The sequence below is a fragment of the Zootoca vivipara genome, chromosome 3, assembly GCF_965207765.1.
Source record: "Zootoca vivipara chromosome 3, rZooViv2.hap1.1, whole genome shotgun sequence".
Lineage (NCBI taxonomy): Eukaryota > Metazoa > Chordata > Lepidosauria > Squamata > Lacertidae > Zootoca > Zootoca vivipara.
Genome location: NC_142586.1, coordinates 36385679 through 36412692, shown reverse-complemented (window position 1 = coordinate 36412692; position 27014 = coordinate 36385679). Strand labels below are relative to the sequence as shown.

The window sequence follows — 27014 nt, the reverse complement described above, 5'->3', positions numbered from 1 at the left end:
CCTCATATGAGAGTTAAAAGTGATGTTCACGCTATATATATATGCCAAGTGCCACATTTGAGTTTTCACGAAGCAAATTACAGTCTTTTGAAATGTTAAAGACTTTTCCCCACAGTTAGTTTTTTCAGTTTATCTGGAATCCGGTCATTTGGATATCATCAAGGTGGGCTGCTGCTGTCCCTAAGCAGTTACAGCCTAAGACCTCTGCTGCTTCAGGTCAATTTACCTTCAAGGTTGGTGGTGCTATTTTTTTCCCCATGTACTGATTATTTTAAAAAAGAGCATGCTCAGGTCAGTTGTCTCTGCCTTTGCATTAAATTTGTCCTGAGCCATTGCTATGGAAACAATATTTTATAATGGTATTCTTTAAATTGTTGTGCATCCTCCTATTAACATCTATTGCATGACTTTGGTACAGTATATAAATGTATGCTTTAAGTTTTGACTGCAGAAGTGTGACTGGCTTAAACAGAATGAAGAGTCAATTGTACATGCAGATTAATCTTCTAATCTCACTGCCTGTGTATGGACAATAGGAAAAATAACATGTATTCTAGTACTACTATATCTCCTACAGCAACAGCGCAAAGCCATATTACCCCATTTTCATTGGAAATGGCCATACATTAAAAGACACTCGATGTTTATTCAAGACCTCAAGCTCCCACACATATGATTTTATCAAATTTTATTATGCATTTTTAAAGTTGTGAATCACTTGCAATGCACACCGATGAAGTGCTTCTGTGGTCAATGGAACTGCAGTGTCTTAGGTGACGAGTGAATTATCTTCCTGGAAGTAGTTAACATTTTGTCATTAATTGCTCAGAGGCCCACTTTTCAGTAAATTGGGTTTTTATTTATTTATTTAAAAAGGCCAAATTAAGTAAGAATGGACATCTTCCAAGAAAACCACAAGATATGGCTCATTCACAATGCTTGCCAAACAATCTGAGGTATTAAAGGAAAGCACAGCTGAATTTCATCTGCCTTTGTTAGACGTGTTTAAATAGTTATTTATAGAATGCCTACCATGCACTGACAGTGAATCAGTAAAATCCTGCATGACTCAGCATGAACAGTTTAACCACGAGAATATCATTATAAAATATTACTATGAAACGTCTTTGCGTAATGATCCTTGTACATGGAAGCTTCCGTCCATTGTGGGATGCTAAGCCAAAATCATAAAATTGACTTTTCATATACATACATGCATGATGCTGCAAGATAGCGTATGTAAACTACCTGTATTCCTTTCTGTACTGTTCCGTTCATCGTCTCATTAGCTCCCACAAATTTATTTGCAGTCATTCGTTTGGATCACCGGTGACCTTTTCCTTGTTTCCCCCCCCATACATTCTGTAAATAAATGTCTATAAATATACCTCGGTGTTGTCTTTCCATAATTAACCATTGTTGTGTGAACGCCATACTGGCATTTTGTGTTAAAATGCCATTCTTTAGTATGGATACACCTGCTGCAAAGGGGACATGATAAAAGATAAACAAAAAGTTTACACCTCAGGAATAGTATAGCAAAGGTGGTGTAAACAGAAAATGTGTTTTTTTTTAAAAAAAGTTATACATAATAGTTCAAATGTGATAGGTAATAATTTCTAATTTGTTAATCCCTTCGTTCCCAATTTTATTATGTATAAGCAGATGCAAGATACGCCACTCGGGCAGCTTTTTGGAACTGAGGGGTTAAACTCCAAGAACAAATATATGCATATATATGTGTGTATGATATAAATTGAGCTCTGATCTGCTCAAATCTTTACCACATTCCAAAATACATATTTCTCTTTTTCTCTGCCAAGCTTTTATTTTATTTAAAAAAGTTTCAAGTGTGCAGAGACTATTTTTAAAAAGACCGATAAATTCTTTGATGTCTTATTGAAAGGGATTATTGTGTTACTGTCAAGTGATCTCATGGTGTTGTAAGCAGGTTGTGATTTGGCATGCTTCTACGAATTGCACCCAGCATGTGAAAAACATTCTTTTAATTGTCATGTGAAATGTTTGCATATGTGGTTATTATCTGTGAACTCATTGTACATGTATCCAAATGTGTTTTCTATTGTGCTTGATTTTGCTGGCCATTCTTGAATGACTTGGCAATTCAAGAAACAAATGTTCTGTGCTGTCCTCTGTAATGTGTATTCTCTTTGATGTGTTTTGTCACATTCCATCAGCTTGTATCCTCCCTTTGCCAACAGCATATCCTTATATGTGTTGGAAACAAATTTATGCAAAGACATATCTTAGCAAGCTTTGCTTAACATACATTTTTAAAAAATTGAACAGAATGCTCATTTGTTCAACATTTAAACATACTCTTGCTTGGTGTAAATCTTTTGCAGTTAATCCGCCGTCAGACTTGAATTTTAAAATTATAGATGAACATACTGTTCATATGTCATGGACAAGACCACCTGATGCAATAGAAGGTTACAGGATAACAGTAACACCTGAAGGTGGTAAGTTCCCACATTCCTTTTTGTTGTTATATAGGTAAAAGCTCTCTTTTATTGTTTTGAATGAAACATTGCTACTATGACGTGTTTATTGTTCTACGTATATTGTGTTGCAGATGGACCTACTAGAGAATTTACCCAAGCACATAGCACTACCCACACTTTATTAACAGACCTTATACCTGGTGCTGAATACATTATAACAATAAGTTCATATGATGACACAGAAGAGAGCGTATCTGTCTCTGGACAACTTACAAGTAAGTTCGCATTATTGATTTAGATTTATCCAGAGAGTCACAAAGGTCTCCCTTGGGAGGTTGTGGACTCTCCTTCCTTGGAGGTTTTTAAGCAGAGGTTAGATGGCCATCTGTTATCAGTGCTTTAGCTGAGCTACCTGCATTGCAGGGGATTGGGCCAGATGACCCTTGAGTCCCTTCCAGCTCTACAGTTCTATGGTTCTATGACCCTGGTATTACCCTTTGGGTTTGGGCCCAGTTTCCTGCCCCCATTGTCTCAATGAAAATTAAGCATTTGCTAAGGCACGTCAAGTGCAAGTAGATAAATAGGTACCGCTCCAGCCAGGAAGGTAAACAGCGTTTCCGTGCGCTGCTCTGGTTCTCCAGAAGCGGCTTAGCCATGCTGGCCACATGACTCAGAAAGCTGTCTGCAGACAAACGCTGGCTCCCTCGGCCTGTAAAGTGAGATGAGCGCTGCAACCCCAGAGTTGTCCACGACTGGACCTAACGGTCTAGGGTACCTTTACCTTTTTAAGGTGGGTAAAAAGAAAACCCAGGCCTCTGTCATGTAATGAGCAACATTCACCTGGAGCACCCATCATTCCCCCCCCACCTCCATAATAATATTTCAAAAACCTGAAGGCATACAAAAAAAACTGTCTCTTGCAATGAGGTTATCAGATAAATGGGGTTATCAAAACCCACCCTTGCTATGACTTTGCTAGGCTTTCTCCACATGGTGACTTTTGCAATAAATGTGCACCCATCGTTTCTGAATTTGAAGGAGAATAATGGGATGTGAATTACTGGAGAAGCCCAAATGTTTTTTGGCCCTATTTACATACTCTCCCAGCACATCCTTAGATTCTGACAGTTTATCAGCGATAAGGGATACTTCTTAATCCTATGTTATTTTGTTGTTCCAGTTCAAACAGGTGGTTTAGTAACAACAGAAAAGAAAATCGAAGAAGTTCAAAGTAAGTGACTTTGCCCATTTAAAATAACTTAAAATGACATTAGGAGCATGAGACAGTTCTTTCTAAGTCAGCACCACCAGTTGCCCATTGAGCTGTGCAAATTCTTCCTTTCCCTTTTCTCAATAGGTATGTCTACTGGACAGGGGAAAGTGTGTTTAGTTGTGCCCTGTGCCAATCTCTGTATTACATACAGTACGGTAGTCTGTATCACTCATAGTGTTGACTGCTAGGTTTGGTAGCTAAGGAGGAAAACATTTACTTACTTACTTACTTACTTACTTACTTACTTACTTACTATTTTTGCAAGCTTTTGTTTCCTGTCCTCTGGGCACCTTGAAGTCTCCATTTTCCTTTTCTCTTTTGATCTTCCTTTCTCTATTTGTGGACAAAAGTTAATTTAGCCTGGTGAGCTATCAGCCTTTGTTTTATTCCTCAAGCTTTCCAACCATTTAAATTTTGGTTCAGAGTGTCGGAATTAGACTCTAGTCCCCATTTGCAGAGTACAGTATGTGGAAGACAGTCCTGGGTCATTTGAACCTTTTAATTAATTCTCTCCCCCCCCTCCTATTAAAACTACACAAGACACACTCTCTAAATGAAGAGAATGTTTATGTTTAAATAACACGTAACTTTTACTTAGTGTAGTTGCAGATTAAAATAAACAATGCAGATGGGTGATACTTAAATTGCTAAAACATTATATATAGATTTGGCCCTCCAGCTGTTTTGGAACTACGACTCCCATCATCCCTAGCTAACAGGACCAGTGGTCAGGGATGATGGGAATTGTAGTCCCAAAACAGTTGGAGGGCCAAGTTTGGCCATGACTGGATTAAACTGTTACAGACTAACTCACTCTAAGGCAGACAGCAGCAGAACAGTTCATATCTGCTGCTCAAACTGTTAAGATTGCTCTGTTAACTGCCATAACTGTACCAACTGCCATAACTGCCACAGAGTGTATGATGTCATAGAGTTCTACAGCTCTTGCAATTAACCCTTTACATATGCATTTTGGATGCTAACATTCCACACAGAGGACCCCATTATGGTTCCTGTAAATCAGGCACCCCCAAACTTGGCCCTCTAGCTGTTTTGGGACTACAGTTCCCATCATCCCTGACCACTGGTCCTGTTAGCTAGGGATGATGGGAGTTGTAGTCCCAAAACAGCTGGAGGGCCAAATTTGGGGATGAACAAGAATCTGATTCTAAGTGCCAACAAACTATTTTTAGTCATATCTTGCCTGTATAGTAAGGGGATTTATACGTATTATAGGTTGGATCCAGAGATCCTGTGGGTGGAGTTTCACTTATGGAATCTCCTGCTTATGGAAGGAGAAGAAATATGTGGATTATTCCTCTGAAAATCTGCCCCTTCTAGTCATAGCTGCCAAGTTTTCCCTTTTCTCGCGAGGAAGCCTATTCAGCATAAGGGAAAATCCCTTAAAAAAGGGGATAACTTGGCAGCTATGCTTCTAGTCAGTGTGGGAGGTGGCGCAGGAGTCAATGAAAATTGCCTCTATATTCCTTTGTATTGTGTTATAATATAATGCTACATTACTTGTGTGGGTGTATGGCAATGATCATTAATTTTGATAAAATTATATTTCAGAATGTTCCCTCAGTGCTGTTACAGATCTAGTTTTTCTTGTGGATGGCTCTTGGAGTGTGGGTAGAAATAACTTTAAATACATCTTGGATTTCATTGTTACCCTTGTGTCGGCCTTCGATATTGGAGAAGATAAGACAAGAGTTGGAATAGTTCAGTACAGCTCTGATACAAGGACTGAATTCAACTTAAATCAATATTTCAAAAAGAGAGATCTCATTGAGGCAATAAAAAGAATACCATACAAAGGAGGCAATACAATGACAGGTATGGACTTTTAAATTCTATAGTAATTAGGGGTGTGCACCATTCTCAAAATTCACCTTGTATCAGTAATGTTTGAAACAACCTGATCTGTTTTGGATGCTCTCATTGTTTTTCTGATTTGACTTGTTATTTGGTCCAAATCTGTTCTGTTAAATCTGAAGCTCGCATTCCCTCCAACTGACAATAATAGGAATCTAGAAACTGATGGATGAAAATTGCAGGCAAAAGATCTGCCAAGCGATAGGCAGACCCATCCAGGTTTTTTGTGTGTACAGAGAACCCTTAAAATATATTTTGTTATTTTAAAAACTACATTTTTTCTTTTTCTGCCAGAATTAGAGACAGTTGGTAGGCATGGTTTCCCCTTCTGAGGGGGACGAAGCCTGAGAATTATCACAATGATAGCTGCAGTGGTTCTCCCATTATCATTTGGTAGGTGGGTAAAATAGAAATCACTTGTGTGAGTGTAGAAAAACAGAAGAATGAAAACAATTTTATTGTAGTGTTTGTTTTAAATTTTGTTAGAAAACAGAAAGGATGCTAACACTCCACCCCCCAAATTATTGTGGTTTGAGTGCCCTAGAGAAATAATCAATTTGATTAAAACCAAGACTTGCCCTTCAACATGCACTCTACACTTCCTTCCCATTCAGGGTGTTTCCCCTAGTCAGTTTTTTTAAAACAAATGCAGTGATTGCTTTAATTTAACAGCAAAATACAGTGTCACAGAGCTTTAGGGAGTCTGATCCAGCTCAAAATGCATCATTAATGGTGCAATCCAACATGGACATATGGAAACCTCATCAGAATCAACCCAAGTTGCCTTGTCATTTTGGGCTGGACACAGAGCTGAAAGGCATGGCTGAGTTTCAAGAGCTTATAATTTTTCTTCATTGATTGTGCTGCCTTCTTGATTTTACAAATTTTGAATTTCATCTAAACTTGGAACATCTGTGGATTTGTAAATCACAACCCATTTTCCAAATTTCAGGAGAAGCAATAGATTATCTGATTAAGAATACATTTATTGAATCTGCTGGAGCAAGAAAAGGCTTTCCTAAAGTGGCAATCATCATAACCGACGGAAAATCTCAAGATGAAGTAGAAATCCCTGCAAAAGAACTTCAGGGCATAGGAGTTGAAGTGTTTTCTTTGGGTATGTCAGTTTTCTGCAACAATTAAAGTATTAGTACAAATATTATGGAAATATATTAAAATGGTGTTAAAAGACCTGGGAAATAGTTTGGAAAAATATATGCCTGCCAGTTAAAGGATATACGGTAAAAGAAGTCACTATGTGAAGCTCTCTAGGGAGGTTGTCCCACAACCAGGAGTGGGGTTCTCTGCTGAAAAGGCCCTCTGAATTGAGTGTGGGGGACACTCAACATTAGCTGGTGATGTTGGGGCCTGGGTAGGTAAAATGCTATCTGCAGCATTGGTGTATCACTGGCAAACATGTTCACATATTGTTACTTTCTTCTTTTGAAGGAATCAAAGCTGCGGATGCCAAAGAGCTGAAGTTAATTGCCTCTCAGCCCTCACTGACTCATGTTTTTAATGTGGCCAACTTTGATGGCATTGTGAATATACAGAATGAAATAATCTCACAGGTGTGCTCAGGTGTTGATGAACAATTGGGTGAACTGGTCAGTGGAGAAGAAGGTAAGGAACATTTTAAAGTTTCACAAGAACTAGACTACTTGTGTAGATAGTCAAGCACTTCATCTCCTTGCTCTTGAGATCCAACTGGATCTTTGTTTTTCATTTTTTTCAGCTATAGAGCCTGCCTCAAACCTGGTAGCTACGCAAGTCTCATCAAGGTCCATTAGAATCACTTGGCATCCATCTCCTAGTGAAATAACTGGCTACAAGGTGGACCTCATTCCAATGCTAGCTGGTGCCAAGCAATATTCATTGAGCGTAGGACCCCAGACTACTGCTTTTAATGTAAAAGACCTTTCACCAGACACTGAATACCAAATCAATGTGTATGCAATGAAAAGTCTGACTCCCAGTGAGGCAGTGACTATTATGGAAAAAACGCAGCCAGTAAAAGTTCAAGTGGGTAAGTTATTGGCTACTAAGATTGCACAATCATGTTTGAATTCCCTAAAAGATAAGCATTCTTGGGAAAAGACATAAAATATGTAAAAGACATAAAATATAATTTCATATTTTTCTTTTTAACTATGTATTTTAGAAAAGCTTTGGGGACTGCTGTTGCAAGGCAAAAAAAATGGGCTTATATTAATTTATCTAAAATGCACAGAGAGAAATAAATTGATGACAAAGGCTTATATCCTATACCTACTTACCTAAGCACAAGTTCCACTCAACGATAGGACTTACTTCTGAGTACATATTTTACCTGATATCAATACCTAATAAGATATGGTTAGGCCTGATGTGTCAACTGATGGCAGTGGTGCGGGCTTGGGATTTAGCAGATCCTGGACCAGTTCAGCCTCTCTGCTTCCCCACCGTGGAATATTAGAAAGCTAACTTCTGTTTCCCATCATCTAACTTGTTGCAGAAATGGCATGGGAAATAAAACCTATGTACTAGACTAAGTACTAGACTAGCCACTAGGGACCCAGGTGGCGCTGTGGGTTAAACCACAGAGCCTAGGGCTTGCTGATCAGAAGGTCGGCGGTTCGAATCCCTGCGACGGGGCGAGCTCCTGTTGCTCTGTCCCAGCTCCTGCCAACCTAGCAGTTCAAATGCATGTCAAAATGCAAGTAGATAAATAGGTACCGCTACGGTGAGAAGGTAAACGGCGTTTCCGTGTGCTGCTCTGGCTCGCCAGAAATGGCTTTGTCATGCTGGCCACATGACCTGGAAGCTGCAGGTTGGCTCCCTCGGCCAATAACACGAGATGAGCGCCGCAACCCCAGAATCGGTCACGACTGGACCTAATGGTCAGGGGTCCCTTTACCTTTACTAGACTATTATTCATACCAGGAACCTCCACCCCAAAGTGTACATTCACCCAAAAGCTGTAAGACTGCCTATTTAGTAGGTGATATCGGAGCTCATGTAGTTAGCATAGTGGTTAAGAGAATGTGAATCTCTTGTTCAAATCTTGCCCCCCCTGTGAACACAAGAGACAAGCTGCTATCTCTCAGCCTCATCACCACCCCTGAAATATAGGAATAATTGATGATGGTGATATGTAATGCTTTGAACACTCTGAACTGCTAAATATGTATATAAATGCTAAGTGTTCTCTCCCCCCCTTTCCTTTACACAGAATGCTCAAAAGGCGTGGATATAAAAGCTGATATTGTGCTTCTAGTTGATGGCTCCTACAGTATTGGCATCGCCAATTTTGTTAAAGTAAGAGCATTTTTGGAAGTGTTGGTTAAAAGCTTTGATGTTTCACCAGCAAAAGTCCAAATCAGCCTTGTTCAATACAGCAGGGATCCTCATACAGAATTCACTTTGAACAGATACACTAGAATTGAAGATGTACTTCATGCTATTAACACCTTCCCCTACAGAGGTGGATCTACAAACACAGGCAAAGCAATGACCTTTGTAAGGGAAAAAGTCTTTGTTCAAAGCAGAGGTGCAAGACCAAATGTCCCAAGGGTCATGATTCTTATTACTGATGGGAAATCATCAGATGCCTTTAAAGACCCTGCTGACAAACTAAGAAATTCAGAAGTAGAAATATTTGCAGTTGGTGTTAAAGATGCAGTACGGTCAGAGTTGGAAGCAATTGCTTCAGAGCCTACAGAAACCCATGTGTACACAGTGGAAGATTTCGACGCTTTTCAAAGGATATCGCTTGAGCTTACACGGGCTATCTGCTTACGAATTGAGCAGGAACTTGAGGCAATTAGGAAAAAAGGTGAGTCACTCTTGCTGTGCATAGTTTTTAATTTAATATTGGTTGATGAAATATGAAACGGTATGCAGGTTTAAACAGAAAAATCTAAAATTGAATATAAAAACACAGTACTAATTCTGAACTAGACATTGATACTACTAATTTAGCGAAACATAATTATGCAATTATAAATATCTCAAAACAATGCTAATAAGTAAAATAAGAACCAAAAGGAAATCATGAAAAAGGTCAAAATACAGCATCAAAATGCAATATCATTAGACAGGCCCATGTATATTGCAGAACTGCCCGCTATAATGCAATCGTGAAAATTATCAATGTACACAAAACCAAACACACCCAACTCAACAATCACACTCCCCTTATGCATAGCACATCACTCCATACTCTCAATTCCACTTATTCAGAAGCATTACAGCCTCCAGCTGTGGATGCAAAGTATAGCTCTCATGGCTAGCCAATGATAGCCTTATCCTCTCTCCAGCTCTGCCCCCTCCCCCATAGGCTTTTAGGCTAGGAGTGGGGAACCTGTGGGTTTCTAAGTGTTTGGCTGTAGTTTCCATCAGCTACACCTGTCATGGCCAATTAAGAGGAATAATAGGAGTGATTATCCAGAAACATATGGAGGCCACAGGTTCCTCTGTGACAGCCTGTTGAATCAAGATGTTTCTGTATATATAGCAACCAATTGTGTTTATACACCTTACTGGAAATTGAAGAGATTTTCTAAAGCCTTCATTTGTTCACTATGTTCTTATTTTCAGCAATTCACTTGGGAGCAAGGGATCTGAAGTTTTCAGAAGTGACATCTGACAGCTTCAAAACGAGCTGGTCTCCAGCAGGACCTGGTGTTTTATCTTACCTTGTCAAGTACAAGGTGGCTATTGGTGAAGATGAATACTTTGTTTCTGTACCAGCTCCACTTACTAGTACAGTTCTTACCAATTTACTACCACAAACCACATACACCGTCAGTGTGATTTCAGAATATGAAGATGGCGATGGACCTCCTTTGAATGGGGAAGAAACAACTTTAGAAGGTATTGTTCCTATTGTCCTACATCAATTCTCCTTCCTAAAAACCAAGATAGGGGCCCTATGTATGTGTTACCATAGAGATGTGTTTGCTGTCCCTGCCCTGCCAAAATTAGCTCTAGGCTTTGGCACACACCAAGTAGCCATGGTTGCATATGAATCAGTAGGTATTGTGTTCAGGTAACAGCTGTCTAAGGCAGAACTGTATATAAGGAATATAACAAGAGATTTACCATTGGTAAATGAGAAAATGACATTTAACTTTTCTATGTCCTTCTGGGCAACAGGGCAAACTGCAACAATAAAGAATGAATTTTCTTTTAGGCTGTGTGTTGAAGATTGTGCATAGAATAATACACATAGAATATAAGCAATTGTTTTGGTTTAAACAGATTTCACTTAAGAGGTAAAAGGCTGCAAGGTGTATTTAATAATCTAACAGATACATTAAAACCCTTTGGTCATTTGAGCTTCTTGGGTCCACTTCCCTGTGTTTTCTAGAGATAGGTTATACATTGTATCTTTCTTATTTGTATCACAAACCAATTTGGCATTCCTGAGGTGGCAGAACGAAGGAGGATAACTCCATATTGAAGCTTTTGCCAATTTTTCAGCATTTCAAATGGATTAAATTTCATATTTATGGGAAATTGCACTTTCCTGCCATTGCCTTTTCTTTGCCATTCCTCCTGCATATTGATAATACTATTGATGTATAAAGTAGTGGTTTTATTGTGCTATTTTTTGGGTGGCATCTCAAATGATGTCGAGGAACAGTATGTGCAGAATCCTCTGTATCCCAGTTCTGGTTGAAAGGCATAAGTTAATATAGTACTATCCCCCTTCACCCAATGAGATAATCTGACTTAAAATTAAATTTATTTATTGGTAAAATTTGGATCCTACCTTTCCACCCAATGGTGTTCAAAGCAGCTAACATAAAAAATGTGTGTTACATTTTTGTTGCTTAGTATTGTGTACTCTGCTTTGAGCATTATTTTAATAGAGAAGCAGGGTATAAATAGTAAATCTAACCAGATGCAATTCAACAAAAAGCAATAAAATATAAGTAAAAAATCATAAAAAACCAAGACAGATAAAAATTTATGAAAAACAATAAAAACAACCAGTTAAACCCATTTCATTTGTGCTTTGTTTTATTTCTTTTATAGTCAAGGGATCACCACGAAACTTAAAAGTAACAGACGAGACAACAGATAGTTTCAAGGTTGGGTGGTCCCCTGCTCCAGGCAGTGTTCTCAGATACAGGCTTGCTTACAGGCCAGTCACTGGTGGCGAGAGAAGAGAAGTGACAGTCTCAGCAAATGAAAGAGCAACAACACTACAGAACCTGAAATCAGATACAAGATATGAAGTCTCTGTTACTGCTGAGTACCAGTCTGGGGCTGGAAAGCCACTGAATGGACATGGAAAAACTGAGGAAGGTAAGCCGTCAATGTAATGGTTTTTGGGTCTCCACCTAGAATTCAACAGCAGAAGTGTTGCTGTGACATTTAAATATGATAGGAAGCAATAGGAAACCCAGCTGGCTCACTTGTGCATGTATCTCTGTGATTCAGGGTGTTTTGGCACTTGGTATATATTAGACCATTGTATTTAAAACTTCAGTGTGTGAAGTGGGCTGAAGCTGATCTCCCCGCATTGAAAAAGAGTGTGTCTAGCAATTCTTACCACGGCAGGAAAGCCTCAACCGATGATGTTCTTTGTCTAGGGCAGGGGTGGGGAATCTGTGGTCCTCCAGGTTAGTTTGGACTCCCAACTCCCATGATCTCTGACGTGGACCATGCTTTCTGGGGCTGCTGATGTGAGTTGTGAACATCTGGAGGGCCACAGATTCCCCATCCCTGTCTAGCCGTTTGAGGCACTTTCCCCCCTCATTTCTCAGATTTCATTCCATTTCATTTGCATTTCACTCCTGTCAAAAATGCACATGTTGTTCTGCTTTCACTCAGCTAAAAAGTGATGCCCTGCTTTATCAGGCTGCTTCAGGGGGTTGTTGTCCTGACTTGGTTGCCCATATTTAAATGCTACCCTGTGTTGATTGATTGCTTTCCTAAATGTTAGCTGTGATTAATAGTTTACATCACAGATCTTTCACAGGGGGCCTTAAAGATGGCTAATTATTATTGCAAGAAAGTTCTTTGTCTGCTTCTAATGTTCTTCTTCTTTTAATCGTGCAGTTTTGGGAAGACCAAGAGACTTGAAGGTTTCTGATGCTACAACATCCTCGTTGAGATTATCTTGGAGTCCAGCACCTGGCAAAGTACAGCAATACTTTGTGACGTATACTCCAGCAACAGGAGGTGAAACCAAGGAAGTGACCATAAGCGGAACTACCACCAGTACAGTTCTCAGAGACCTGGAGCCAGGAACAAGATACGATTTATCTGTGGCTGCATTGTATGCATCTGGAGCAGGCGATGCTCTCCCTGGACAAGGAGTCACTCTTGAAGGTAAAAACAGCTGAATTACATACCTTGCTGCTGCTGCTGCTGCTGCTGGTGGTGGTGGTGCTGGTAGTTGGTACTGAAGATATACTTGTGAACAGATATCCTTCTTGGATTATGATATGTGGAGACCTAGGAATTTATTTTTTATTTTTTTGCCATAGTCATTTTCAGTGGTTTCTATGCAACCTTTCTTTGTATAACCATTAATGTAGACATATGGCTGAAAGACACTACAGTACAGTCGTACCTTGGATCCTGAACCCCTTGGTACTCGGATGTTTTGGCTCCTGATTGCTGCAAACCCAGAAGTGAGTGTTCCGGTTTGTGAACGTTCGCTGGAACCTGAATGTCCGACGGGGGCAGCCAATCAGAAGTTGTGCTTTAGTTTCCAAACATTTTGGAAGTTGAATGGACTTATAGAACAGATTTTGTTCGACTTCCAAGGCACGACTGTACTGATATTGGACACATCCTTAGCATTTCACTGTCTGGATACATGATTCTTCCACTGATTGTGAATTAGTCCTTCCAAGACAAGGCTATGTTTCTGGGAGAAAGCAGGGGCACAGTTGGGGGATCCCCTTCATCTCCCCTGGCTGTTGTATGCATAAGTCCCCTAAAAGGCCTGGAGGATAAATGGATAAGCCTGCTGGGGGGCTGCCAGGCAGAGTGTACAAGATTGGGCTAGATGAAACCATGCTAAGACCATAAGGCAGTTTCCTATCTTTATATTGCTATGCTTACCCCGCAGTGGGGGTGTGTGGCTCTGCTTGCCATTGTACAACATAATGAACAACTTTATTTCTCTTTTCTTCCACTGTTTGCCAACACAGCTTTGCAGTGGTACTCTGAATCTGTGTGTGTTTTTGTTTTTGTTAGTAAGGTGTCAGAAAGAAAATGATAATGAATCATTATACTGTGGGATGCAGGTTACCACACAGGATGTGAGTTCTCGGTGATAATATTTTCAGTGCTAATGATATGCGCAATGTCAGGTAGTGCACTGGCACATTAATCATGTTAGAATTTTAAAAACAAAACAAAACATGCGGAGCTTTTCAAATCAGAAGTGTGCCATAAGTGAGTTAGAACCTTATCCTCCGTGATCCTATGCCAGCAAGAGGGAGGCTTTGTTTGCAGTTCCCTTTCAGAATGAAATGATTCTGCTTGTGAAGGATATAGCTTGGTGTGCAAAGAGAAGTGGTTTATTACAGTGCTATCCCATAGTGAGCCCAGACATTTTGCAGGCTATTTATACAATTATTATTATTATTTTATTCCATCAGAAATCATGAGCAATATCCTGGATGGGGGAGAAATTTGATTCAGTTTGCATTTAGAGATAAATCTATCAAATTCACACATTCTGAAACAACAGGAAAACCGAAACGCATCCATCCTTCAAAATTCACACTTGTCCAAATTTTGTGATGCAGTTCTCCAACCAAATAATGCTTACAAAAATGCACATGTTCTTGCAAAATGGGGCTTCCAACCCTCCTCCCACTATGCATGCCCTACGCCTTTCCCAAATATGCTTTGGAGGGTTGAGATAATTTTTTTTAACTGCTCACAGTGCCGCAGAGTAACGTAGGTCTTCAAAGAGGCTCTAGCTTGTCTTCATCGTATCCAGTGCTATTTTTCTAGAAAAAACGGTGCCAGAACTCACCCTTAGTCTCACAGAATGGCAATGGTGCCCACCTGAGGGGCCAGAACTGAGTTCCAGTGAGTTCCAGCTTTAAAAAAGCCCTGGTCGTACCCGTCCTGAGTTTTCTGCCAACTTCACTGTAGCCATTTCATTGTTACCAGCTCCCCAGAGAACCAGGGGGCTGGTCTGACTCCACCCTGTGAGAGGGGTTGCTAAGGAGCAATTGTGTCCACTGCCCTGGTCATTTCTCCATTATACAGATCCACCAATGCTTCAGCAGAATCGCCTGCCAAGGCAACAGGAAACTTCCCTTTGTGCTTCCCCCTGCTGGTTTCACCCCTGCCAATGGTGTGCCTGCCCCTGCTGCAGCCTGGCTTTTATGTCATCAACCCAGCTAGATGACCCAGTTCAGCTGGGGGTGGAGCAGGAGGGACTGTTCAGCAAGGGCTTCAATCCTGCAAGGAAAGAAGAATAGTTCAGGCACCCCGCTGGGAAGCTGGCAACGGCAGACAGCTGGCTCTTCTTCCGAAGTTCTTAAATTCTCACTCACTCACACAGGGGTGTGGCCATTTACATAATAAAGATTATGCAATGCTTTACATACAGCATTACATGTGGATCAAGCCAAAGGCCCATGTAACCCAGCATCCTCCTTTAATAATGGCCAACCATATGTATACGGGAAGCCCTACTTATGTTTCCTAGCAAGCAGTGCTGCCTTCCACAATGGAGGTAGAACATAGCCATCACAGATAGCAGCTGCTTGTATCCTTATCCTCCAAGAATTTGCCTAATCCTCCTTTAAAAGCACCCCAGTTGGTGGCTATCACTACGTGAATTCCATCGTTTAACTATGCACTACTTATGAATGTCTGTTTCTTACGATTCCATTTTATGGGGCGAAGTGCTATGCAGACACTCCCCTACAGATGCTTCCACATGCACACACCCAACCCAGGGAGAGGAATGCGGAGAAACGGGAATTACAGCAGTATCAAGAAATAAGGATATACTTTGTATTGGGGGGGATTAAGAGTGCCAGTGGGACGTGGGTGGCGCTGTGGGTTAAACCACAGAGCCTAGGGCTTGCTGATCAGAAGGTCGGCGGTTCAAATCGCTGCGACGGGGTGAGCTCCCGTTGCTTGGTCCCAGCTCCTGCCAACCTAGCAGTTCGAAAGCACGTCAAAGTGCAAGCAGATAAATAGGTACCGCTCCGGCGGGAAGGTAAACGGCGTTTCCGTGTGCTGCTCTGGTTTGCCAGAAGCGGCTTTGTCATGCTGGCCACATGACCTGGAAGCTGTATGCCTGCTCCCTTGGCCAATAATGCGAGATGAGCGTGCAACCCCAGAGTCGGTCACGACTGGACCTAAGAGTGCCAATAAAAATCTGACATAACATGTCAAAAGATCCAAACACAATAAAATGAAACAAGGAAGCACCTCCCAGGCCATATAAAACTGAGTTTTCTTTCCAGACTCCTCCCCCCCCCATATCAAAGAAGGTAGTGAACAAACTTATTTACTCCTACCGGTAATATATTCATAAGTTGGAATCCAAAGAAGCCTTTGCACATGCACAATGCACTTCCATGTCTAGAGTGCATAGTTTCCGATTTTCTTTTCTGGGAGCAGCTCTTTTTAAAACACACAATAAAGCATTCCCACTAAAATATCAAAGAAAGAAATCTGATTAAAACAACAGAAGAGTCAGGCCAAGAGTTCAAGGGAATGCATAAAAAACATCCTTGATGCCCTAATAATTTATTCCCTAAATTCTGATTAAAATAAACAAACACCCAGCTGCTACATGTTAACTTTTTAATATAAACATTAATATGACCCTAATCAAAACCCTCCCTTCTCCCTCCAATCATACAATCTTTTTTTAATCTTGGTTTATGCGCATGTTTAACATAACTATTCAGCTCTATGTATAAGGTATAATGAAGTATACATCCTACATATATTTGGATCCATAGATGGCCTGGCTTCTATCTTCCAAACTTAAATCTCATGTGTTGTGTGAACTTATCCATTATCGAAATATAACTTGGAAATCCCACTTGCCTCTTTCAGTGGCGGATGATGAAGACTTCTGTAATTTATATGATTAGTTTTTAGAATGTTCATCCTCTGGAATGTGTTTATTCTTCAGCTGGATAAGAAAGCTATGCAAATATGTTGTAGCTGAATTTTTGGAGCTCTTGATAAGCTTTTGCTTCTGGATTGTTTTATGATGAAAAGTGAACAGAGTTCTGGCTGAGCACATAAAAAACAAAATGTCAAAAAATATATGATAAAATTGGAGTGCCAGAGGAGACATGGCGACGTTTTGAACTGGGTATGATGATTACAATTAACAGCACAGAAATAGAACTAGCTTCCTCCCCTGCCCAGTCTGTTTACTCTTAGAACAAGCTGCCTTCAATGGGTGGGATGAAAGAATTGTAGGCTTATTGTGTGAGAGAGAACCAAGTTATAAGGATGGTCTTGAAAGAACAAGGGGTGGAAAGCAAAAAGTACTAGAATAGGATGGATTTTCACAAAGGGCTAATTAAAAAACCCTTAGTGATAAGAAACAACATAAGAAAAAATAAAAGTTACTCCTAGCTTGATAACTTAATGGAAAATTTGTAAGTCGGGTGGACACATGTCCTACTTTTCAGAAGAGCGTCTTTCTGGTTTAGAGAGAAAGAGCCATAAGAAGGGAGATAAAGTACCATAAAGCTGCCCATCAGCTGGTCTGGACTGTGGAGTGAGCAGGTACACAAGTCATCAAGGCACAATCTTCCCTACCATGGTGAGATGTATTGTGTTTGCAATTATTTTATTATAATTGTTTGCAATTATTTTCTATACTTTTAGTATGTGCAAATTTATGCAAGTTTGTCCTCTTGTTCTCTCTCTCCTCTTTTTTTGACAATGTGGTTCCTTTTTTCAAATGGTGATCTGTAAATTTCCAGCCTATGAATAAGGGATGCAGAGTCTTATCACCTTCCTTTATATCTCCACTTTGCTTGCCTAATTATTTATTATTAATAAATATTAACCTTTCACTTTTTCATTTTCCTTCAATACTTGCTGTGGCCTTTTCTCTTTTCCTCCTCCCATCACACTTATCTGTCTCTCAGTCATCTTTTCTTAGCAAGCAAGGAGTTATTGGCACTGGCATTGGTCCAGCTGGAAAGTTATGACATGGCTAGAGGGCAGGCGAGGCCTATGAGGAGACGCTTTGCAGGCTCTGCCATTGAAGGCCATCTGAAAGTGGCTCAAGCCCAACTGGTGGAAAACACTGGGCGGTATCAGTGAACCAGTTCTGTTAGTGCAAGGATTTCTGTTAGCGCAACACAACTTTCCCTCCCTCTGTTTAGGGAATGTGGGAAGGAAAGGATTATCCAGTGTGCCGTCATAAGTCTGTGTGCTAATGGAATTGATTTGTTGGCTACCACCCACTGCCATAATTCATTTAACATAAAGTTTAGTTTAGTGGAAGGTGACTGCTTGGAATTCCATAATTTCCCAGAGGCCATTGTTGCACAACGTCACATTTCTATCTATGTAGTTGCTTATGTTCCTAACTAGCTATGCATCTTGTCTTACCCAACACTGAAAACTCTTCACTCTTCACTATTGAAACCTGAAACGGTATCCCTGGCAGTCTGGCTTCATGGACAAATGATGGATACCTTTGTAAGAGTGATCCATGTTACAGCAGATGAACTTTTAGATCTCTGTACTGACCCCACAGAGTAACACACAAACTTACTCTATAGCGCTTCTAAATTCACCCCATAGTATGGGACTTGGTCTGCATTCTTTGTCTACCCACCTAGGCCCTAATATAACTTTGTTCCCCAGCCCAAGAATATTACAGTCATACCTCGGTTTAAGTATGCTTCAGTTTGAGTACTTTCAGTTTAAGTACTCTGCAGACCTGTCTGGAACAGATTAATCCACTTTCCATTACTTTCAATGGGAAAGTTCGCTTCAGGTTAATACGCTTCAGCTTAAGTACAGACTTCTGGAACCAATTGTGTACAGTCGTACCTCGGGTTACGAACACCTCAGGTTACGAACTCCGCAAACCTGGAAGTATTTTCGCCGCGCGTGCATTCTGTGCATGCGCAGAAGCAGTGTGTGTGCTTTGCGCATGCGCAAAGCGCGAAAATTGCAGAAATTGCGCTTTGCGCATGTGCAAAATGGCGCTTCGGGTTATGACCATTTCAGGTTATGAACTGCGTCCCGGAATGGATCGTGTTCGTAACCCGAGGTACCACTGTACTTAAACCAAGGTTCCACTGTACTTAAACCAAGGTACCACTGTATTATGTTTCCTGGAAGCTGCTCACTGTCTGGGAGTTAGAAGCTGCTAAAAGTAATGTGTTTTAAATGTAGAAAGAGTGTGTTCTCAGGGTCTGTTAATAGTTAAGGCATAACGATGTTAAGTGATCCTGATTGTACGTTCTTGCGTAAGGCAGAAGTTTTCTAACTTTTTGAGTCTGTGGCTCCCTTGACCAACTACATCATTCTTTTTGCAGCACCCCTGTGGGGCTCAGGAGTCCAGTTATGTCACCCCTTGCCTGAAGAGCTATCAGACTCTCACCCTTTTTCGAACACTCTCCCTTGTGGAGTGTTCCCTCAGCCACCTCTCCCCTCCCCTTGGGAGTCCTCCAGACAGCTGCTGCCGCTGCCCCTGGTCTCTGAGCTGCCCCTGCTGCCCCAAAGAGAGGTGCCTCCTCACACTGCTCCACAGGGGCCTGGGAAGCACCACCTACTGAGCCCAAGAGGCACCATTCACCTGGGGAGCTTGTAGCCTGGGCTGCTGCAACCAACAGCTCTGTAAACCTTTGGGAGGCAGAGATGCAGGAGGGCATCAGAGGAAGGATGGAAGAGAAGAGGGACAGAGGCCAGTGTTGCCCACAGCACCCCTGACCATCATTAAAGGCACCCCAGGGTGCCACGGCACACTGGATGAAAGTGATGCCTCATGCTGGAAATCAGATTAAAGTTCATAGAGTTCAACACTCTGCAGAAATCCCAGTAACCGGCAGCTGCTAGCTAGAAGCTCTACTACAGGGTTCCCCAAATTTGGGTCTCCAGCTGTTTTTGGACTACACTTCCCATCATCCCTAACCACTGGTCCTGCTAGCTAGGAATGATGGGAGTTGTAGTCCAAAAACAACTGGAGACCCAAATTTGGGAAACCCTGATCTACCAGCAATTGGCCAATGGTCCACCAGAGGACTACATTGTACCTGACACACATCCTTCATGTAACCAATACTAAGATTTCATCCTGAAATGGAACATAGAATTGTTGTTATTATATGGCAGATGCACTGCCATATAATACCATATTGGCTTTCTTCAAAGCTACTTATTGCTTTTCCTTGCAATTGTTGGTGCTGGATCAATTTCACATTTTGGCATAGTTAGCTTACAAATGAATTGGAATATTTCACCTCATCATTCTCCTTCCTATGCCCCAACCCCCCTTGGAGTTTTCCATTTCCCCTTTTTTTTCATAGCCTGAGCCAAAACCATGGGTCATACACTAGAAATAAAACATAATGATAAACACAGCAATTGTAATGAATGGAAATCCAGTAGATGGCTAACAATCAACTTTTTCTGAGAGCTACTGTTTTTGTAATCTGTTTTTCCCATGGAGAGGAGGTGGTAAGAGCAGTTTTGGCAGGAGCTAACTTGTTTGCCTTGTGGTATTAATGTCAAATGACAAGAACATGGTGTATACTATATCTGTTAAATAGATTAATTTAAACAGAATATAGGATTATTATTACTGCAATTGGGGGGGGGCTTCTGACAGAAACTATAGATACTATTAATTGTAATTTGCATAACCATTCTTTGAAACATGACAACCGACCTATGTCTGAAAATAATAATATTCCAACATAGTTTTAAAAATATTGCAAATATTAGATATCAGGGCCTCAGAATAACTGATCAAAGCAGAGGAACTAATTTACCATTTAAAGTACTCCATGTCATTCAAAGCAAGTCAGCAGAACAAGCACCCAAACATTTTATACTTGTTTTGTGAACAACTGCATTCTGTTTTGAAATGAAATTAATACACATTGTAGTTTTTGTAGGTAAACGTTGATGTGTTTTGAGCTAGTTTATTCCAGGAGATGATGTAGACTACCTTTGGCAAATGCATTTAGCCTTCTGAGGTTACAAAACTCAGTTTAACAAAGTTACAAGAGTCCAATGCATCTCTCTGTAAATATTGGATAATTCTTCCTTTTCCCACATAAAACTGAATAATGATTTATTCCTCCAATGCTGAAGGAAATAGCACCCTTCTTTTTAAATAGGATAAACTGTGAGAACTGCAACATTCAAAGACTTACTCTTTTGCAAAAGATCTCATCATATTTTATGTTTTAGTTACATATTTTTTTTTCCAGCATGCCTTTTTAATTGTAGAGAGTTATCTATCTCTAGATATTCTGTATTCTTCTGACATTCTCACAGTTAATTAAAAATGTTCTAGAGATTGTGGACTTCCTACAGATTGAATCGGTACCAGCACAAGTGACATTTCTTTACAATGAAGTTTTTAGCATAACATAGGAACGTTACGTACATGTTTTGAGTCGCAAAGGGCTTGCACCACACAAAGAGACTCTGTGTCTGCTTAGGAGATTTAGTGCTGTCTCATGCATTATTTAAATTTTGCATACTTAGTTTTTTGGATACTGACATTTTCAAGTGACTTTTGCCAATTGTCAAACAATCACGTCACTTGTCCTTTCTGTGGGAATGCCATATTTCTAGGAAAAAACAAATCAGCAGAGAGGAAGTGATCCATTTTGCAATAAAAGTGTTACTGGCTTCTTACAAATGCCTCTAGAATAGAAAGGCACATTGCATAACTGCTGGAATTTTATGTGGTAAGGAAATGGAGGCATTTCCATGTAATCTAAATGACCCTAGCCAGCAGAATGATAATGAATAAATTGAGGTTCTGGATCAGACTTCTTCTCTTCTGTCTTAATTATATATTATAGGCAGCCTCTACTCACCATGAAAGGTACACATTGTTTCCAGAGGATGCAGAACATCCTCCCTGGCACCTTTCCAGCAAGCACTTTGATTGGACCAGAAGGCAGAGTGCCTCCTATCCATTTGCCAGTGCTAGGAATCAATGTTGTAATGCTCCTTCCTTTTCCCCATAGCTTCTTGTGGATACTCTACATCCCTTTCTGTTTTAACTTCCTCCTTCCTAGATTGAGGCATCAGCCAGAGGCACCAGGTATACAGTTCCTCCTTGTCCTGTTATAGTCCTGCTAAGGAGATAATGTTGATCATTGCATTTGTGGTTGAAGCAGGTTAACCAAGACCAAGCATTGCATTTGCCGAACTGAAATTAATGGACTTAAGTTGGTCATCTCCGTTGATTTCCGTGGTTAGCCAGTTACAGGCTACAGTGTCAGGGAAGCTAATGTATAAAAACGGATTTGCAGTAAATTAATTTGCCCCATTCATTCCAATGACTCTATTTTGTGCTGTTGCCAGAAATGATGTTCATATGGAGATTAACAGTCCAATTCCTAGGCACGTCTACTCAGACATAAATCCCATATATTCAGTGTGGCTAACTCTCAAGGATTGTGCCTTGAACAAAAAGGAAGTGTGAGCCAGGTGGGGCTGGAAGGGATACTGGCTGCATACTACAAACCATACATTTACAACACATTAAAAGCACTCACATCCTGGGAACTGTGGTTTGATAAGGGTGCTGAGAATTGCAGGTCTGTGAGGGGTAAACTACTGTTCCAAGGATTCTTTGTGTGTGTGTACTTTAAATGTATAGAATCTACATAGAGAACGATCTCTGGGAGAAGTGCAGGGAGAACAGAGGAAGCCCTGTTAAAAGATTCTCTTGTAACTTTCTGTGGTTTCTGAGGCTTTTATAGATACAGATACTGCCCACCTAGTGATAAGATCACTAGAATAGGGAAACTATTTAAAGTTATTGTTTGTGGCTGGGTAAGGTGGAAACAGTGGATATGGAATTTTGGAAACATTCGCATCTAGCTGCAGCCAGGCCTTTATGAAGTGCTCCAAATATTTCCCCATATTTTAATGTACTCATGCTGTGACACAGATGAAATGTTAATGATTTCTCGTGCATGAATGATGGAGACTTTGACTGCTCCTGGAGTGATTTGACACATTTGACTCAATGCTAATAGTAGGTCTTGGCCTTTTTGCTTGCATCACAAAGGAATAGCTTGTCATGTTGATAACGCTTGTGAATTCTATCCCTTATCTATTTTTCAAAAGTATATGCTAATGTTTCAGCCAAGATAGACCTTGCCGCATGGCAGTTTTGCCTCAGTGGAGCTCCAGAGAAGACTGGGGTGGTGGTGGTGGTGAGGAAGGAGGTCATTGTACTAGTGAATTCTATTCTGCAGTGAACTGACACCATTGTGTCTAAGCCTGAAAATCAACAACATAATGGGAGAAAACCAGTCAGTTGGATCAAAAGTCCCCTGAAACAGAAAGGTTTTTGTGATCTTGGCAAAACAAAACAAAAACAATGAAAGAGTGAGCTTGAATAAAACATTGTAAGTTGTGCATTCAAAAGAATATGTGGCGCAACTTAAACAGCCTTGCTCCTCATATTTGGCAACTTCACCTCTGAAGGTTGTGGTATTAAGAGCAGATCCTCATTTGATGATCTGCACGTATGGGAATCTAACTGGGATCCACCGGAACTGCTTCAAAATCAATGTAATATGCTCTCAGTGGTTGATGGCTGCCTATAACTGGACTATCTCATTCTGGAGCAAATTCTGATATGTCTTTGCCTCAGTCTCACAGTGCATCTCAGATTTCCTTGGAACACTAATGGCAAGGATGGAAACATCTGGCATGTTTCTAAGGAATAAGAACTATTCAGAATAAATAAATACTGGTGAATACATTAGTGTGCGCTGACCACAAAACTTGGTTCAGACCTCAAGTTGGTATTTCATAAAGCTGCTAGATTCAGTTTAGCTGATGATCTGCAACTTAATCCCAGTTTGGAAAATCAAAACTTCATGCTACTACCATTCACTCTTATGGGGAATTAAAAGAAAGGCTACATGCTCCCCCCCCCCATTTTGACAGAATTGGGTGAAATTTAAAGGCATAGCAGTCCCTCCTGATTGGAGAAAGTCAGCTAAAGTAGAGACAAATATGTTCAGGGAGTTTTATGCTGGGCCTTTGTTGTTGTTGTTTTGTTTAAAGAACATCTTTTAAAAAAACTTTTAAATTATTTTTGGCAGAATTGAATAAAATTTGCAGGCACATTAGCTTCTTTTGAAATGCTGAATCTTTTCACATTTCAGAATGATGGCTTCTGTCATTTTTTGATAGGAACCTTTGAAGTTGTTCTTTTTCTGGTGGAAAATTAAAAGAAATTTACTTACCTTCCTGTGGTTTTATGGGTAGCAATGTTAACATGAAAATGGTGCACTTCAGGGTGGGGAACATGTGACCTGCTTATGTTGTTGGACTCCAGTTTCCATCAGCCCTAGCCAATATGAACCTAGAAGTGCCTCTAGGAAAGTAACCTGCAAAATGTCAGAAGCATAGGTGAGGGGGCTAGGGAGTTATGATGAATGGGGGGGGGGAGATGGGCCAGGCTCTAGGGGCCCAGAGACCCCCGGCGGTAGGCATGGTGGGGATCCCTGCATGGAGGCGCCTGGGACTACACTCCCTGGCCTTCCCTACACTATGTCCCTGCCCCCTGGAGCAGATTTGGGACTGTGTTCAGGGGAAGAGATGGGGGAAGTCCTGTTGCACAATGCCACAGGTTTTATTTAGTTGGAATTTAGGGGGATTTTATTTCCATGTAAAATGTGTTTAGCATCAGGCTGCTATTCAATATGTTTTTCATAAATGTATCTTAGCAAAGGTGTCTGGCCAGCAGTTCCCAGTTATCTGAGGCCAGCATTTTCCACTTAGCATTTGTGGCTTGCTTGGAAACTCACAGTAATAGTTCATTCAACAAAACATGGTCTTTTTAAAACCACAGAACATATCAGGACCCCTGAATTATTATTATTATTATTATTATTATTATTATTATTTAATTGACATATATTTCATTGGAATTAAATCACTTTCTTCTGTCTAATGGTACATATCCTATTTCAGTTGGTAATTGTTTCAAACATACAATTGTTTTTGCAGTATGTCCAGTGTATAGGTGTAGTCATCCAGATTTTCATATTTAATTGTTGAAATATTATTATAACTGCAGATAGTTTAATCCTGAAGGCACACTATGGCAGAAGCTTGAAGTAAAGTAGCCAATGTAAAGTGGCCTATGTATTCATATTACATTAAAATATGGAAAGAAAAGCCATTTATTTTGAGACATCTGTACATTATATCAATACAATTTTTCCATATTTTTCCATTTGGATTGAAGTCTCTCTTTTTTAAAAATGAAAAAGCCATATTTTGAGAGCTGAAACTTTACAGAAGAAAGTAAAAAAAGCAAAAAAAGATATTGTTGTGTGTTTCTTTTGAAATCCAGCACCTTTCACTCTTCCAGGAAGGTTGTTCTCCTGGGGTTGTAGTCAGGCAAAGCTGGAAAAGCACTAACTACGCTTTGCAAAGGAGGTGGGAGGTCTCTTGAACCCTGTCAGAGCCTCACTCCTCCTTTCCAAAGCTTCCTTACTGGGCTTTGAGACATGTCCCCTCGACTCAGTGTCCAATGCGTGCACATCACTCACACAGCCCTAAATCTGCCCTTGTTGGAAGTGAAGCATAGGAAATGGCCAATGGTACTAAGTAGCTATCCCCATAACTGACAGCAGGTTCACACAGTCAGGTTAAGTAAAAATTAAAATAAAATGGATTTTATCCAATGCTGTCCCTACATCAGTGGATTGGATTTCTGCTAGCATAACAGGACTTCCCCATATGCTCCTCCCCACTGCAGACCATCTGGAGCAGATTTTGAGGATATATTGGGGTCTGCAGGGGAGAAGTCCACTCACAAAACATTTACACAACTTTTAATAGACATCTGAAGTCAGCCTTGTATAAGGAAGTTTTTAATGTTTGACGTCTGACTTTGTTTTTGCATGTGCCTGGAGGCCTCCCAGAGCAGCTGGGGAAACCCAGCCAGGTTGGCGGGGTATAAATAATAGAATTATTATTATTATTATTTATTTATTTGATACCACCCAATGTGAACTGAACTATCTGCTATTTTTGAAAATGGCAATGGAGTTTCAAAGTCTATGATCTTCATAATAGAGATGTGCCAAATAATTTGTACAAAGTAATTCAGAGGAGACATACAGTTTGTATTTTTATTTCAGAATGATAATTTATTGCAGTATCTTTGAGAGTCACTAGATTTACACCCCCATTTTGAAGCAAAACTGCTTTGAGATCAGGAAAGTAGTTAAAATGGACTTTGGCCCTATGTATGCATTATGTATATTCATTTAGTGTGAGCAAATGTTTCTCTTGACTTCAGGCACCTGGAATTCGACTTCTAAATGAATGAATGAATGTATTTTATATGCTTCAGTTTTGTAGTGTTTTATTTTATTTCATGACCTTTACTGTTCTTGGTTTATTGCAGCATTTATTTACTGCATTTTAATCTACATTTCTTGCATTTCTCTCTTGCAGAACGTGGCTCCCCTCGTGACTTAGTTACCAAAGACATAACTGATACTACTATTGGAGTGTCATGGACAGCAGCTCCAGGATCAGTTAATCAGTACAGAATTATATGGAAATCACTTTATGATGATCAGTCTGGAGAGAAAACCGTTCCTGGAAATGTAATAAACACTGTACTGGAAAACCTTCAGCCTGAGACCAGATATAAAATTTCAGTCTTGGCTTCTTACAGAAGTGGAGAAGGAGATCCTTTAGAGGGAGAAGCTACAACTGAAGGTAGATAGAATATAGAATCACTGGTAACATTGATTCAAAACTTCTCATTTTATTACAATTTATAATTTAATGTTAATGGGAAATATCTAGTGTAGTGCCAGAAGACATGCAAGGAGATGTCCTCCTTGCACTCTGCATCTCCCAATCTGTGCTGGTGGGTTCCCCCAAACCCACAGAGCAGATTTTGGGGAAAGCATGGGGGCTTGCAGGGGGAAGAGAAATAGAGCCTGTACATTGTACAGGTAAGTTTGCAATGGTGATGTTACCCAACACACCTAATATTGGTAGGGACCATACTAGGATTAAAAAAGGCAGGACCTGCTGAAATTGCACCTTGTCTATTTAGTTCTTAAATATCTAATTATTAGTTATACTATAATTCTGAATCTTGGAGAATTTGCACCCAAGTTTGGAATATGAAGCAATCCATGTTGCCTAGTTGAGTTCCAATTCAAGGATTCGTCATAAAGGACATTAGCGTCTCA

The 27014-nt window shown here is 40.3% G+C and overlaps 1 protein-coding gene across 14 annotated transcripts in view; it reads left to right on the top strand.

The window, feature by feature from the left end:
• Window positions 1–27014, top strand: part of COL12A1 (collagen type XII alpha 1 chain) — a 113658-nt gene that overhangs the window by 15786 nt on the left and 70858 nt on the right. For 10 of the 14 annotated variants that reach the window (XM_035109590.3, XM_035109592.3, XM_035109593.3 and 7 more), the window contains exons 3-14: window positions 2367–2483; window positions 2597–2740; window positions 3646–3696; window positions 5311–5574; window positions 6566–6730; window positions 7063–7236; window positions 7349–7639; window positions 8825–9427; window positions 10192–10467; window positions 11635–11907; window positions 12664–12936; window positions 26260–26529. The exons of the other annotated variants lie outside the window; for them this stretch is intronic. In XM_035109590.3, the coding sequence (XP_034965481.3) occupies window positions 2367–2483; window positions 2597–2740; window positions 3646–3696; window positions 5311–5574; window positions 6566–6730; window positions 7063–7236; window positions 7349–7639; window positions 8825–9427; window positions 10192–10467; window positions 11635–11907; window positions 12664–12936; window positions 26260–26529 (2901 nt within the window). The remainder of the gene's footprint in view (window positions 1–2366; window positions 2484–2596; window positions 2741–3645; window positions 3697–5310; window positions 5575–6565; window positions 6731–7062; window positions 7237–7348; window positions 7640–8824; window positions 9428–10191; window positions 10468–11634; window positions 11908–12663; window positions 12937–26259; window positions 26530–27014) is intronic. 14 annotated transcript variants of the gene reach the window in all.